The sequence below is a fragment of the Hypanus sabinus genome, chromosome 9 (assembly GCF_030144855.1).
Source record: "Hypanus sabinus isolate sHypSab1 chromosome 9, sHypSab1.hap1, whole genome shotgun sequence".
NCBI lineage: Eukaryota > Metazoa > Chordata > Chondrichthyes > Myliobatiformes > Dasyatidae > Hypanus > Hypanus sabinus.
This window is the reverse complement of record NC_082714.1, coordinates 33100615-33114085: the sequence shown is the minus strand read 5'-3', so window position 1 is coordinate 33114085 and position 13471 is coordinate 33100615. Positions and strand designations below refer to the sequence as shown.

The 13471-nt window shown below is 36.5% G+C and overlaps 1 protein-coding gene across 3 annotated transcripts in view; it reads left to right on the top strand.

Moving 5' to 3' along the window:
- rbfox1 (RNA binding fox-1 homolog 1) overlaps positions 1-13471 on the top strand; it is a 457674-nt gene that overhangs the window by 426122 nt on the left and 18081 nt on the right. The window contains exon 11 of one of the 3 annotated variants that reach the window (XM_059979446.1): positions 5379-5431. The exons of the other annotated variants lie outside the window; for them this stretch is intronic. Coding sequence (XP_059835429.1) covers positions 5379-5431 — 53 coding nt within the window. The remainder of the gene's footprint in view (positions 1-5378; positions 5432-13471) is intronic. 3 annotated transcript variants of the gene reach the window in all.

Here is a 13471-nt window from a genome sequence, read left to right as displayed (position 1 = left end):
GATTTCCTCTGGGTATTCTACTTCCCTCCTACATGCTAGTTTAGGATAATGCAATTACTGTAATTTGCCCATTGTGTGTTGTGTGGGAAGAATAAAGACAGGGTTATTGTGGGGAGATGATTCCTGATGGGCATGGCAATGGTAGGCTGTGACCATGCTGTTTCTCGCTAACAGAAGAACAATTATCAAGCGCTTTCATTATGAATCTTAAACACAGTATTGGCCCTTCAGCCCACTGTATTGTACTGACCTGATATGTGCTATGGTTTCAATTAATTCTATGCTTCCCTCATACGTAGCCCACAACCTACCATTTTTCTTTCATCCCTGTTCCTATCTAAAAGTTTCTTAAATGTTCCTAGTGTATCAACCTCTACCATCGCTTCCCACGGTCACTTATCACTCCCTCTGTAAAAACCTGTCACTGATATCTCCCCTCAAACTGACTCCACTCACCATTGCCTTTGCCATCCAGGGGGAAAAAAAGGCACTGGCTGCTCACTCCTTCTGTATCTAAAATGAGAAACATCACACTTTATGTTATGTCACCACAGTAAGAATTGTGGAAAATACTCATGGTCAGGAATGGTGGCTGATTTTTGCCTTCATCCCAATCCTAATTCGGAATTCCGTGTTATCTTCAATGCCACTTGTAATCATTTTGACACCATTTGCGATTAGAGTAGAAATGACTTTGATGTGGATCACCTAATCCCATATTTGATATGTACTTACATACTGGCATTTGGAGGATTTAACAAGTTACTATTAGTTGTAAAATATGCCATTTGAAACAAAGTTACTGAGAAGAGTTTGAATGGAATAATTTAAATTACTTTAAGAAAATAAGACAAGTAGATATGGATTAACATTGATCAGAAGATCTAGCTCTTTACTTAAATTTATCTCTCAGTCACATCACCGGCGCTGTTTCAAAAATAGATCAAAAGCAGTTTTACATGCTACTTTGGCTGATAATTAAACATGTTTTTTTTCTGTCCTATTGAATATTTGTGTTAATGATTAGGAAGGGAAAATGGTTTAAATAGACGATAAATGTCTGGATCAATGATGTTTCATCTGAAGGGTGTTAGATCTGATCCATGGTAAAATGGGCCCTTCCATTTGCATTGCTTACAGCAGTGTGTAAGTGTTATCAATACTGTCAATAAAATTTTGAAGTCTTTTTTCCAAAATACAAATTAGGTTCATAATGCCATTTGACTATTCAAGATCAAGCATCCCCTCCAATCTGACCTCAATCTCACGAGGCTGGAGTGTCCCACCACATTTTGCCCTGTCCTAAGAAGCCATACCTCATCCATGTGAAGCAGACCTATTAACCACAGTGGAACTTATCACTCTAATGTATCATTATAGCATCTATATGATTAACCTTTGATATTTAAGCAACAACTTTTCTCAAGAATTGGGTTAATAAGAACTTATAATGTTCTGTGAGTATTCAGAATAGATGTTCTTATCTTCTAGTAACTCACATCTGGTTATTATGTCTTTATTTGTTTTGATAGTTTGTTGAGATACTGGTGTTTGCCTAGTTAATGAAGATTTTTTTTAGCAATTTCTTTATCTTCAGTGTTCTCTTTAATGAAATCAATCTGTTAAAACTTTTGAACCAACTGTTGTTTCATCTGGTGACATATTGATATTAAGACCATATTATTATAAAACTCTCTACACTTAGTAGTGTTGGAGTTTTCAAAGTCAATTGTGGACTCAGATTTCCATCTTATAAAATAGATTAAACTGACACAGCAAACTAAAACTTGAAGTTCCCCTTACCCTTTCATAATTTGTTAGCACAATTGACCCTTGAAGTTTTCATACTTACGCCAACTGACATGTCACATGGATTCCCAGCAGGAGTAATCGATTCCAACAGCACACCATCATTTTCTATCTCTGTTCTCAAATTTCTTACCAGAGGATAAGAGAATTACCTTTGTAATTGGCACGCAGTATCTTTATCAATGCTTTCCAGGTCCCAGATGGAGTTTTGATTGACAATCTATAGCTTTTTTTCATTTCGCTGTTTATTCATTTATTTGAGATCTACCGATCAATTTCACAGAATGGGCTTTAAAACAGTAACTTTTGTTATTTTTAACACTGAAATTCAATAAAGTAGCCTTAGATATTTTGGAAAAAGTTGCTCTGTGGTGACCCTTTTTAAGTTTTTTACCATGACATTCTTTGAATTGAACATTCCCTTCCCCATAAGTGTTCATGCAGAAGACTGACTTGTTTCAGGTTTGTTTCAATCTCTGCTGTACTATTGGCTTAGGGAATGTGATGGAGCTTCCCTAATATTTGTGGAAACCTGATAAAATATTCTGTAAAATCAAGATCTTTTTCCCCGTCTCTTTAAAATTCATTCAGTAGAATTCTTCTATGTATTGTTTTGTGTTATCTTCTGAAATAGCAATGAAGGGACAATTACTTGTATGGGTAATGCAATGAGAATTAGTGGCTATTGTAAAACCTGTTAGATATCTATTGTATGCCTAGCAATAGCTGAAATTTATGTTTAAATTGGAAAAGCAAATAGGGCCTTTTAATTGTGATGTGGTAATTTTAAATATACAGAGATATTTATAGTGCCAGTAACAAAATATGGTATGGTTACAGTGGTACTAAATAATAGTTGTCTAATATCCTAATTCAATACATTGTTGACTGATTTTAACAATAAATATCTTAAAGTCCTAAATCTACTGATTGCCTTGTTTATCTTTGCTTCGGAAGGTTCAGGAGTGTTAAGGCCGTAGAGTTTCCTGTGTAAGCAATGCTTTGAATTAATGAAACTACAGTATACTATTGTTTTCTAATTTATAATCACTCCACACATTGTTTTATTTGTGTTATGTGAAAGGTGGATGTATGTTGTTTGCACGTTTGCACAAAACTTCGAATGCAATGACATCTGCATATAAAACTGTGTTGTTCTTTGACATTTTGTTCTATTGCATTTTATTATCATGGACTTATTTTGAATATTTCTGATGCAAAAAGCATATCTAAATATACAAAAAGCGTGCCTCTTTCAGTATTAATTTTAATACCGTTTTGCAATTTTCTGCATTTTTGATAGTTTACAAGTAAATTTTTATCAGAAGCACTTTTGGACTGCAGCAAAGTCACATGAATGATGGCACAGAAATAAATTGATACCAAGATATTGGTCACAAATATCATGACTAGTTAAATCCACGAGAGCCAGAGTCAGTCGTTGTTTGTATCAAGTACTCAAACAGCAACAGATTACTGAACACAGTTAACTTAACATACAGGCATCAGTACTACACCCCTAACATATGCTAAGCTTGTTTCAGAAAGGTAAATTGCTCTCATCTTTAAGCAGAATCATAAATAGCAGAACAAATGACTTAACCCACTATGTATTACATAATGCATGTCCATAGCTAAAATTTTGTCACCAAGTTTGCTGAAAGCATGTTCATTGAAGAGTATGTAAGTACTAATGGCAATATGAAGGATTTGTGCTGACCCTTTGTCATTTCACACTTTGTAGTACTCTAAAGCCCTTTTGTACCTTATTGGTTCTGGGGAAGAGGGGTGGATTGTCATTTTGTCAGTGCATATTCACTTGATGGAATCAGTTTATCTGTAAAACTATATCACTTCTAATAGACCCATCACAAAAGTTCACTGTGTGGCTTCTTGAGAAAAGCCCCAGGGCAAGGACTTTTGCCTTGTTTGGCTGCCTGGTGGTTTTTGATTTGATTGGTGCATTTTGTTGTGTACAGTGTACTGGCTTGTGTATCATAGCTTGCAACCAGGGTTCCTTTCTTGAAAATCATTGAATTACTCGATTAAAAGATATGCCATTGAATAAATTTAGCCTCGACTGTTTGCATTTCTATATCCATGCACATGCAGTTTGTACATTGAATGCAGAATCATAAACTCCAGTTTGCATGCGCTGCACCAGTATGCTTTTAGATGCTGTTGGTATGATTTTGTGTAGACTGAAGCTAATTTCCCATAAATGTTTGCAATAAATGCTTCATTTTTGGTTTTGGAAAAACAGATAGGAGAATGTTGGAATGCAAATTTTCGATCAATAATGTGCACATTACATTTCTATTGTATGCTTTTGTCCATTTAATTGGGTTAATAATGGAAAATATTATATGAGATTAATCTCAACATAAAGTGAGAGTTCAAACCAGATTTTGTTTAACAGAATAATAAACTTGATCCTCCATATAAGATGGTAGATTTTGAGATAATAAATTATTATAATTAACCAGTTTTAGGATCTAAAGTTTAATTATATATTAATCATTCAGCTATATAAATATCACATTCTCATCACACAATTCAAAAATTTGATTATGAAGGATAGTTATGTTTTATCATAATTTACATATACTGTATATTAAAGTGGGTTATTTGAGAATGATATGCAATACTCAATTGCAGAAAAAGATGTTTAATTTAATTTGAAAACTACAGTGAATTACAAGAAACCTATAGAATTTACAAGGTGAAATTAAATATCTGAGCAGTAGCTACCATTCTACTACATTCTCATTATTCACTTAGCATTATCAGAGCCAATTAAAAAAAGGAGATGGTTATATGCACTACTAAATTAGAAATGGACTAGAAGAACAGTCATGATATCTTACAAAGGAAAATGGTTATGATTGACTCAATTAAAATGTTTAAATGTAAATTCTAATGCAAATTCAGATTATATGTCTTGTAAAATGGAGAAAGAACATTTATCACAGTAATTTCAGGGAAACACAGCTAGGTTTGATAAGTTAGCACTTAAATGATTTGCATATAAACTGGTGATGTTAAGTAATGATCTAAAGAATATCTTTCCAATAATATTTCAGCTTGCAAAGAAATCTTTGAATAAAATGTTTCAAGCACCAAATATTGTTAGAATTTCCTTTAAAAGCTTTATTATGCAATAGATTAAAAGCAACAGATATCTTTAGCAGCCCTGAACACTAATATGGTAATAAATTTATTATGCAAAAAAACTTTTTTATCATAGGTTCAATTAAGAATAAATCAATGTTTAGAACTTTAATGGAATATTCTAAATGCATTTTGTTATTTAAAAAGATTTTAAAAAAGTTTAGTCATACTCTGCATAGTCATTTACCCAATAAACTTTTACATGCTTGAGTGCATGTCCTAATAAAATTTAACTAGATAATTTCTATATTTCAAAGCCTTTTCTCCCATATTTATTTAAATAAAGATTCTCTACTCCTTCATATCTTTAATCATCAGATCAGTGGGCAGATAGCACATCTTCCAGTCAAACGTGCTCTGTCACCAAGCAGTATTGTCAATTTTATCTTCTTTTGCAGAAATCAGTTCGTCTTCGTTGCAGCAGATGAAATTTCTTGTAACACCTCTTCAGGTAATAATTGTTGATACTTTTTGATGCATCCACAGTGGTATTTATATCTTTTGTGGTTTCCCATCCCACATGCGAAGTGGGTGGGCCCTTTTTCAGTTGTTATCAGCAAAGAATTTTCAATCCCAACAATATGCAGTTTAATTCATGAACTAAAGTATGGCCAAACTCAGGAATTGAAGAAATGTCTTCCCAAAGGTCGAGGTTTAAGTTTTGAAAGCTGCATTGTTCATTTTGTGTATCACATAGAAGATGTATGGTCTGCAGTTTTAAATAGCAGCCTGTTACTCCTAAGGGCATTTATTGAGCTTGCATGCTTTCATTGGTTAAGTACAGTAGTAGCTGAAGTTTCTACCCTGGCAAAAGTAAACCTGCAACATTTGAACGGTCTGAAACAAACTTCTATAAATGGCTGTAAATATTTAAATGGGCCCATATAAACAATGGAATTTCTTTAAATGAAACCAATTCAACATATGCTCTATTGTCAGATGTGGACATCATTCAAACTGTATCTGTTGAAATCAAGAATATTTTTCTTGCTGACTTGTTAGCTTTAGCTGAAATTAATTCATATTGTCAACTAGCAGTTATTCGGTGAAATGCTCAACAAATATTATAAGTTATAGAAACGGTTGCAAGTGTTGTTAAAATTTCATGACAGTGAAATTTTAATAGCATAATATGTAGGTTGATTTGTCAGATGGAGAGTTTCGTCATCCCTGCAGTACGTTGATTCAGTCTCATTTGATTGCTTGGCACTCTGTGTCCTTGGTTGACACCTTGACATAGATGTCTTTTTCAGGATTTGTTTTGTTTTTAGATGAGATTGGTAAAATTAATGTACCTGTAATCTCCAAACATTTAAAGAAAGTTATTTGTAGGAGATAGCAGCAATTTTTTTGCACTTTATTTACATCATCTGTAACAGCAGATTGCTCAAAATCCTGTTTTCTACAAGAATAACAGCATGTTTATACACGTGGATGATGAGGGATTTTTTTTAATTACATTACTGAAGCATTTGAGATATTTATCTTCAATGCAGATTTACCTTGTACTCTTTGTTAAAGAGAATAAAATGAGTTCTCAAATTGCCATTAAATCCACAAATATGATTGAAACCAATCTGGCCTGAAGACAACAGCTCAGTTGAGTACTGTGATAAAGTACACCCATTGCTCATTTGTAAAATACCATTAAAATAAAGTATCAAATTGATCAAGAATTAAGCCGCAATGAAATAATTTATTCAACATAAGATGGCAATTGGGACAGTATGGATACGGAATTAAAACTTAGCTGCAGTTTAGATTGAAATAAAGCGATGTCCATTTTGTTAGTTTAAATGATTCAGTCCATCAAATTGTCATCATACAGGCAGAATACACAAATCAGTAAGAGTGAATAGAAATACCTGTAGTGGTAAGCAGCAAGGAAGGCTATACTGTACAGTGAAGTTCCGCAGGAGCAAATGCACCCAACACAAAATTGACATGGATGTACTAAAATCTTCTCTTTCTCAGCATATAACTAAAAAAAAACTTATACGAACAATGGTGACAGTGATATCATTAAACCTCACATGGATTTATAATAGACTGTAGGAAAGGAAATCTGCAATCCTTATCTAGCCTCAAAGCAATATGGTAGAATTCTTACTTACCTTTTTGAACTTGCATCACAATCCACTCAGTTCGAGAATGTTAAGTGCTGCCCTCATCTAGTGAATGAATGAAGTAAACATTCTTTACCTTGGTCAGTAAATGTTCTGTCAGTTACTGAATGAGCTATTCTTGTACAAAACTTCCACAAGATTTTCAAAGTGCAATCATTTTCAGGACTAATTAGAGCTTTGACTTCCATCATAATTCAGAAGTTACATACATTTCAGAGAAGAATGGAGGCCATAAAAGATAGAAAAACTTTCCTACTGCATGAGTTAAAAGTTGTTTCTTAAACCTTTCATCACAAGAACTGCTAAAGCAAATGTATCACCTTGAATCACTGCTTATATATTGATAGTTTACAGATGGCTTTCTCCAAGTGTCCGTCTGAAAATTGCTTCCAGTTCATGGAAACAGTAGATAATACTGAGGCTTAGAAATATGCTTGTATAGCTCAACATTTGTATATGACACATGAGTAATTTTTATCTGAAAGATGAGCAACAAATATCATCAACTACTTATTTGCTGTTTCTGCAAATACAAAAGGTGTTAGATGTGCAGTGACATATGATTGACATCAGTTCTAATGTAAATTCTATCAACCATGCACTGTAAGTTTCACAGATGCATGAGACTCAAAACACTGAAGCAATTCATAAATTGAACTTACTTTACTGTGCTTTACTGGTGTATACCGATCTGTGCTCTTTCTGGGAGTTCATCAACTTAATGCTTCTGAAGGTGGATTCCTTATTTCTCTTACATCCATTAACAGCTGTTGTCTTCATGGATCTTTCTCCTGACTCCAATCATCTCCACATCCTTATCCTCTACTAAGGATGTATCCTGTATCCTAAGCTTTCCTTATACCCTTGGTTATCATCATCAATCGTTTCAATCACCGTCAGCATCCCATACACAATCTAATGTTCAACACTCATTGGCCAGTTTTGGTCAAATGTGGAAGGTTGTGGGAAAAGATCTATGTGGTAAATTGCTTTGGGCATCACACGTAATGGATTCCCACAGCCTTACAATATCCTTGGTTAGGTAATTGATGGAAAATTTAAAGATAGCTAACTTGTGTTCGACACAGATGAATTTGTAGGCCTGTTTGTTCCATAAGCTTTGTATTTTCTTTCATTACAATATGGAGGAATTTTTATTCTCACTAGAAAGAACACAACAAAAGGTAGGAGTAAGAGTAGGTCATACAGATATTTGAACCTTCAGAAGAATGATCATCAAACTCTATGCCATTTTCCTGCACTGTCCCCGTATCCCTTGATTCCTTTAAACTCCAGAAATCTCTCAGTCTAATTTTAATGAATATAATGCCTGAATCGCCGCAGCTTTCCGGGTTGGAGAATAACAAAGGTTGTCCATCCTAAGTGATTTACTTCCCAGCTTTGGTTATCCAACCATTATTTCTGTAATGGTAATAAACTCTTAACAGCATAAGATGAAGGAACAGATTAGGCCATTTGGCCCATTGAGTCTGTCGTGCCACTTCATCACTGCTGATCCATTTTTCTCTCAGCCCCAATCTGCTGTCTTCTCCCCATATCCCTTTATGACCTGACTAATCAAGAATCTACCAACCTCTTCTTTAAATATACCCATCTTAGTCCTCAATAGCTTAATCTTCATTCTGAAACTCTGCCTTGTGATCATAAACACCTCAGAAATGGCAAACATTCTCTTAATATCTGGTCTGTCAGATTTTTTAGAATTTTCCAGGAGATCTCTGACAACATATTCCCAGTCCTGTTACGTACACCAAAGTAGATCGGTACACATTTTTACAGATTAAATCCATTTTCTATGTTCTCACTCACTCATTCAGCATCTCCATAACACTTTGGATCGCTCGACATATTTCTCTATATATACAAAACTACCTGGCTTAATATTGTCATAAAGCTGGGACATTTGACATTTCATCTCCTCCACCAAATCAATGATATAGACCATGAGCAGCTGAGCCCAGCTGCCAATCCCGACGGTGCCATTAATCATTTGAAACTTGCTAGCAATGTTTTCCGCCTTAGCCTGACCCAAATTGATTCTAGTTCTACATCATGATTAGTCAAGCCAAGATCCTTTTTCAGCACTGCATCTATAAATAGAAGAAAATTACCAATTTTCCTTTTATTCCTCTCTTCCTAAATTCAGATTATCTTAGATGATTTACTTCCCAGCTTTGGTTATCCTACCATTATTTCTGTAATGGTAATAAACTTATAACAGCATAAGATAAAGGAACAGATTAGACCATTTGGCCAATTCAGACTGCAGTGTCATTTCATCATGGCTGATCCATTTTTCTTTCAGCCTCAATCTGCTGTCTTCTCCCCATATCCCTTTACGGCCTGACTAATCAAGAATCTATCAACCTCTTCTTTAAGTATACCCAATGACTTGGTCTCCAGAGCCTCAGACGAAGTCTACAGATTCAACAATCTCTTGCTAAAGAAATTCCTCCACATCACTGTTCTAAATGGAAAACCCTCTCCTCTAAGGCTGTGCCCTCTGGTCTTAGACTCCGCTACTATAGGAAAGATCGTCTCTATATCCACTCTCTCAAGGCATTTCAAAATTTGGTAAGTTTCAATGTGATCTCCCCTCACTCTTCTGAATTCCGGTGAGTACAGGCCAAGAGCCATCAAATGATAAACTTCTCACATGATGAACCTTTCGATCCTGGAATTATTTTCGTGAACCTCCTTTCAACCCTCTCCAACGTCAGCACTTCCATTCTTAGATGAGGGGCCCAAAGCTGCTCACAATACTCCAAGTGAGGCCTCACCAGTGCCTTATAAAACCTCAACATTACACACAAAATGCTGGAGGAACTCAGCAGGCCAAGCAGGATCTATGGAACAGAGTAGATTTGAGTTTTGGGCCGAGACCCTTTAAGAAGAGACTCAAACCGAAATGTCAACTCTACTCTTTTCTATAGATGCTATCTGATATCTACTCTCACCTCTCTTTTACACTTTATACTTCTGAAGAAACTTTAGGTATTCCCTTTAATATTATTTGGTAGATTACCTTTGTATTCCATCTTTTCCTTCTTTATGACTTTCTTAGTTGCCTTCTGTTTGCTTTTAAAAGCTTTCCAATCCTTTAACTTCCCACTGATTTTTGTTCTATTATATGCCCTTTCTTTTACTATTACATTAGCTTTGACGTATCTTTTCAGCCACAGTTGCATCATCCTGCCTCTTCCACTTTGGGATGTATCTATCCTTTTGCTTCTGAATTGCTTCCAGGAACTCTAGTCATTGCTGTTCTGCCATCATCCCTGCAGGTATTCCCTTCAAATCAACCCTAGCCAGCTCCTCTCTCATGTTTCTGTAATTCTCTTTACTCTACTGTAATACTGATACATCTGGCTTTAGCTTCTCCGTCTCAAATTGCAGAGTGAATTCTATCATATTATGATCACTGGCCTTTAGGGTTCCTTTACCTTAAGGTCTCCAACCACTTCTGGTTCATTGCACATCACCGAATCCAGGATAGCTGATCCCCCTGTGGGCTCAACCACAAGCTACTCTAAAAAGCCATTTTGTCGGCATTCTGCAAATACCCCTTCTTGGGATCTAGCACCAACTTGATTTCCCCAATCTACCTGCATATTGAAATCCCACTTTACTATCAGAGTAATGCCCTTTGGACATGCATTGTCTATCTCTCATTGTAATTTGTAGTCCACGTCTTTGCTACTGTTTGGAGTCTGTATATAACTCTCATCCGGTGTTTTTTACACCTGCAGTTTCTTAGCTCTACCCACAATGATTCTACACCTTCAGTTCCTCTGTAACCTCTTCCTAATGATTTGATTTGATTTTTTTGCCAACAGAGCCACCCTCTGCCTACTTGTCTATCATTTTGATGCAATATGTATCATTTGATGTTAAACTCCCAGCTATAATTTTCTTTCATCCAGGATCCAATGATGCTCACAACATCACACATGCCAATCTGTTCCTGTGCTTCAAGTTCATCTGCTTTATTCCTTCTTCTGCATGCATCCAAATATATCAGCTTCATTCCTATATTCATCACCCTTTTCAATTTTGTACCCCTTTCCCATTGAAACTCAACCCATTGACTGCAAGTTTGCCCTATCATCAGCTCCTCCTTGCTAGCGGTCTCTCTAAATACTGCCTTTCTTTGTAAACCAACTTCCCCATCCTCAGCCCAGTCACTCTGATTCTCATCCCCCTGCCAAAGCAGCTCGAGCAAACCTGCCCGCAAGGATATTGGTCCCTCTTGGGTTCAGGTACAGCCTGTCCCTTTTGGTTGTACTTATTCCTGCCCCCATACCATTATCAGCCATTCCAATTCATCCTGTTCTTACCCTCAGTGGCGCATGGCACAAGCAGTAATCCAGGCATTACTATCTTGAAGGTCTTGGTTTTCAGCTTCCTACCTAGCTTCCTAAAGTCTTTTTTCAGTATCTCCTCACCTTTCCTACCTTTGTCATTGGTGCCAATATGTACCAAGGTTTCTGGCTGCTCCCCCTCCCAGTTTAGAATGCTGTGGACCCAATCTGGGAAGCTCCTAACCCTGGCATCTGGGCAACAACATACCATCCAGGTGTCTCTATCACATCCACAGAATCTCGTCTCTATTCCTCTAACTATGGAATGTCATATCACTACTGCAGTTCTCTTCACCTGTCTTCTTTTCTGAGCCACAACGCCAGACTCAGTGCCAGCGACCCAGTCACTGCAGCTTCCCCCCAGTAGGTCATCCCCTTCAACTGTATCCAAAGTGCTATACTTATTATTGAGGGGAACATCCACAGGGGTACTCCGCATGGGCTGCCAATTTCCCTTTCTTCTCCTGACAGCTGCCCAGTTCCCTGCGTCCTGCAACCGACAGGCAACTGCCTCCTTGTAGCAATCTGTTACTTCCTCAGTCTCCCATATGAGCCAAAAGGTCCTCGAGCTGCAGCTCCAGTTCCTTAACATGTTCTCTGAGGAACTACATCTCAGTGTGCTTAGTGCAGATATGTAACTCCTACACATTCACGCTTATTTTCTTGGCATCAGTCCATTTACAATGCTATGAATGTTACGAGCATGCAGATACAGAGATTTTTTATTGCTTCATGATAACATTTTTCAGCATGTCGACCCCTTTGATCAAGAAGCTGTTGGGAGCAGATTGCAATTCCTTGAGTAAATTGCAGTTGGAGACTTCACTGACTCTGGCAGCAACATCTCAGTTGGTCAGCAGTTGGATAATGGCAACTAGTTAGAGGAGAAAATAAAAGATTAAGTAAGGGAAGTCTTCGGAAAAGTTTTAGGGTTCAGAGAAAGCTTTCATAATTGTGGTGTATCAGGGATATAAGTAGGTGTTTTTAACACCTATAGTCTGAATTGAGCCTGAACTCAGAGTCAGAGAAACAGCACAGAAAGGCTCTTTGGCCCATCTAGTCCATGCCAGAAATTATTCTGCCTAGTCTTATTGACTTGCACCTGGACTATAGTCCTCCATGCCCCTCCCATCCATGTACAGTACTTATCCAAACTTCTCTTAAATGTTAAAATCAAACCTGGATCCATCCTTCCCGATGGAAAACTAACCAAGATGTGCAGAGCAGAACAACCCAGAACCTTTTATTTTGTCTGAGTAAACACTGTAACAACAAGAACTACAAATAATATAAAATATGATATTATAAGAACCTACCAAACAGTTTATGATGTAAAATCCAACAAAATGCCATGCATTAATACAATGTAGACCACAGCTTTCACCCTTTCACATCTACATCCATCTAACTCTGACTTTGGCCACAGCTCATTCAAAGGACCTCATTTCCATCTGCTCGGATAATCATTCCTGTCCACAATTTCAAGCAAACTGCCTTTTAACTGTAGATATTCCTGAGTTGCACAGTTTTCTTCAACTCCAGATGACTTTGAACTTAACTCATCACAATACACAGTTGAAGGAATCTGTTCCCATGAGTACAGGGGATGAATTCTGCTTGCAGTACCTCACACATGAGCAAAACTTTCCATCATTCTTCAATTTCTAACACAATAGTCATGTATCTGACTATTTGACTGGTTTAGCACAGGCTTCGATTTGTTTGTTTGTCAGAAGTCCATGAACTGGTCAATTTAATGAACCAGTCCATTGGTATTTGGAAAATATCTTTCTGCTTGATAGTCAGTCATTATCATGAAATAACATCTTGCTGGGAAAATATTTGAACTTATCCGCATTCTAAAAGACTGGTGAATTGGTTTTAATTTAGTACATTTTGGATAATTAACGCTTCCAAAAAGTCCAAATCCAAACTTGGTTCCTTCCATTTTGACTTGTAAATCTTGTTGCCAGTCATGTCTCA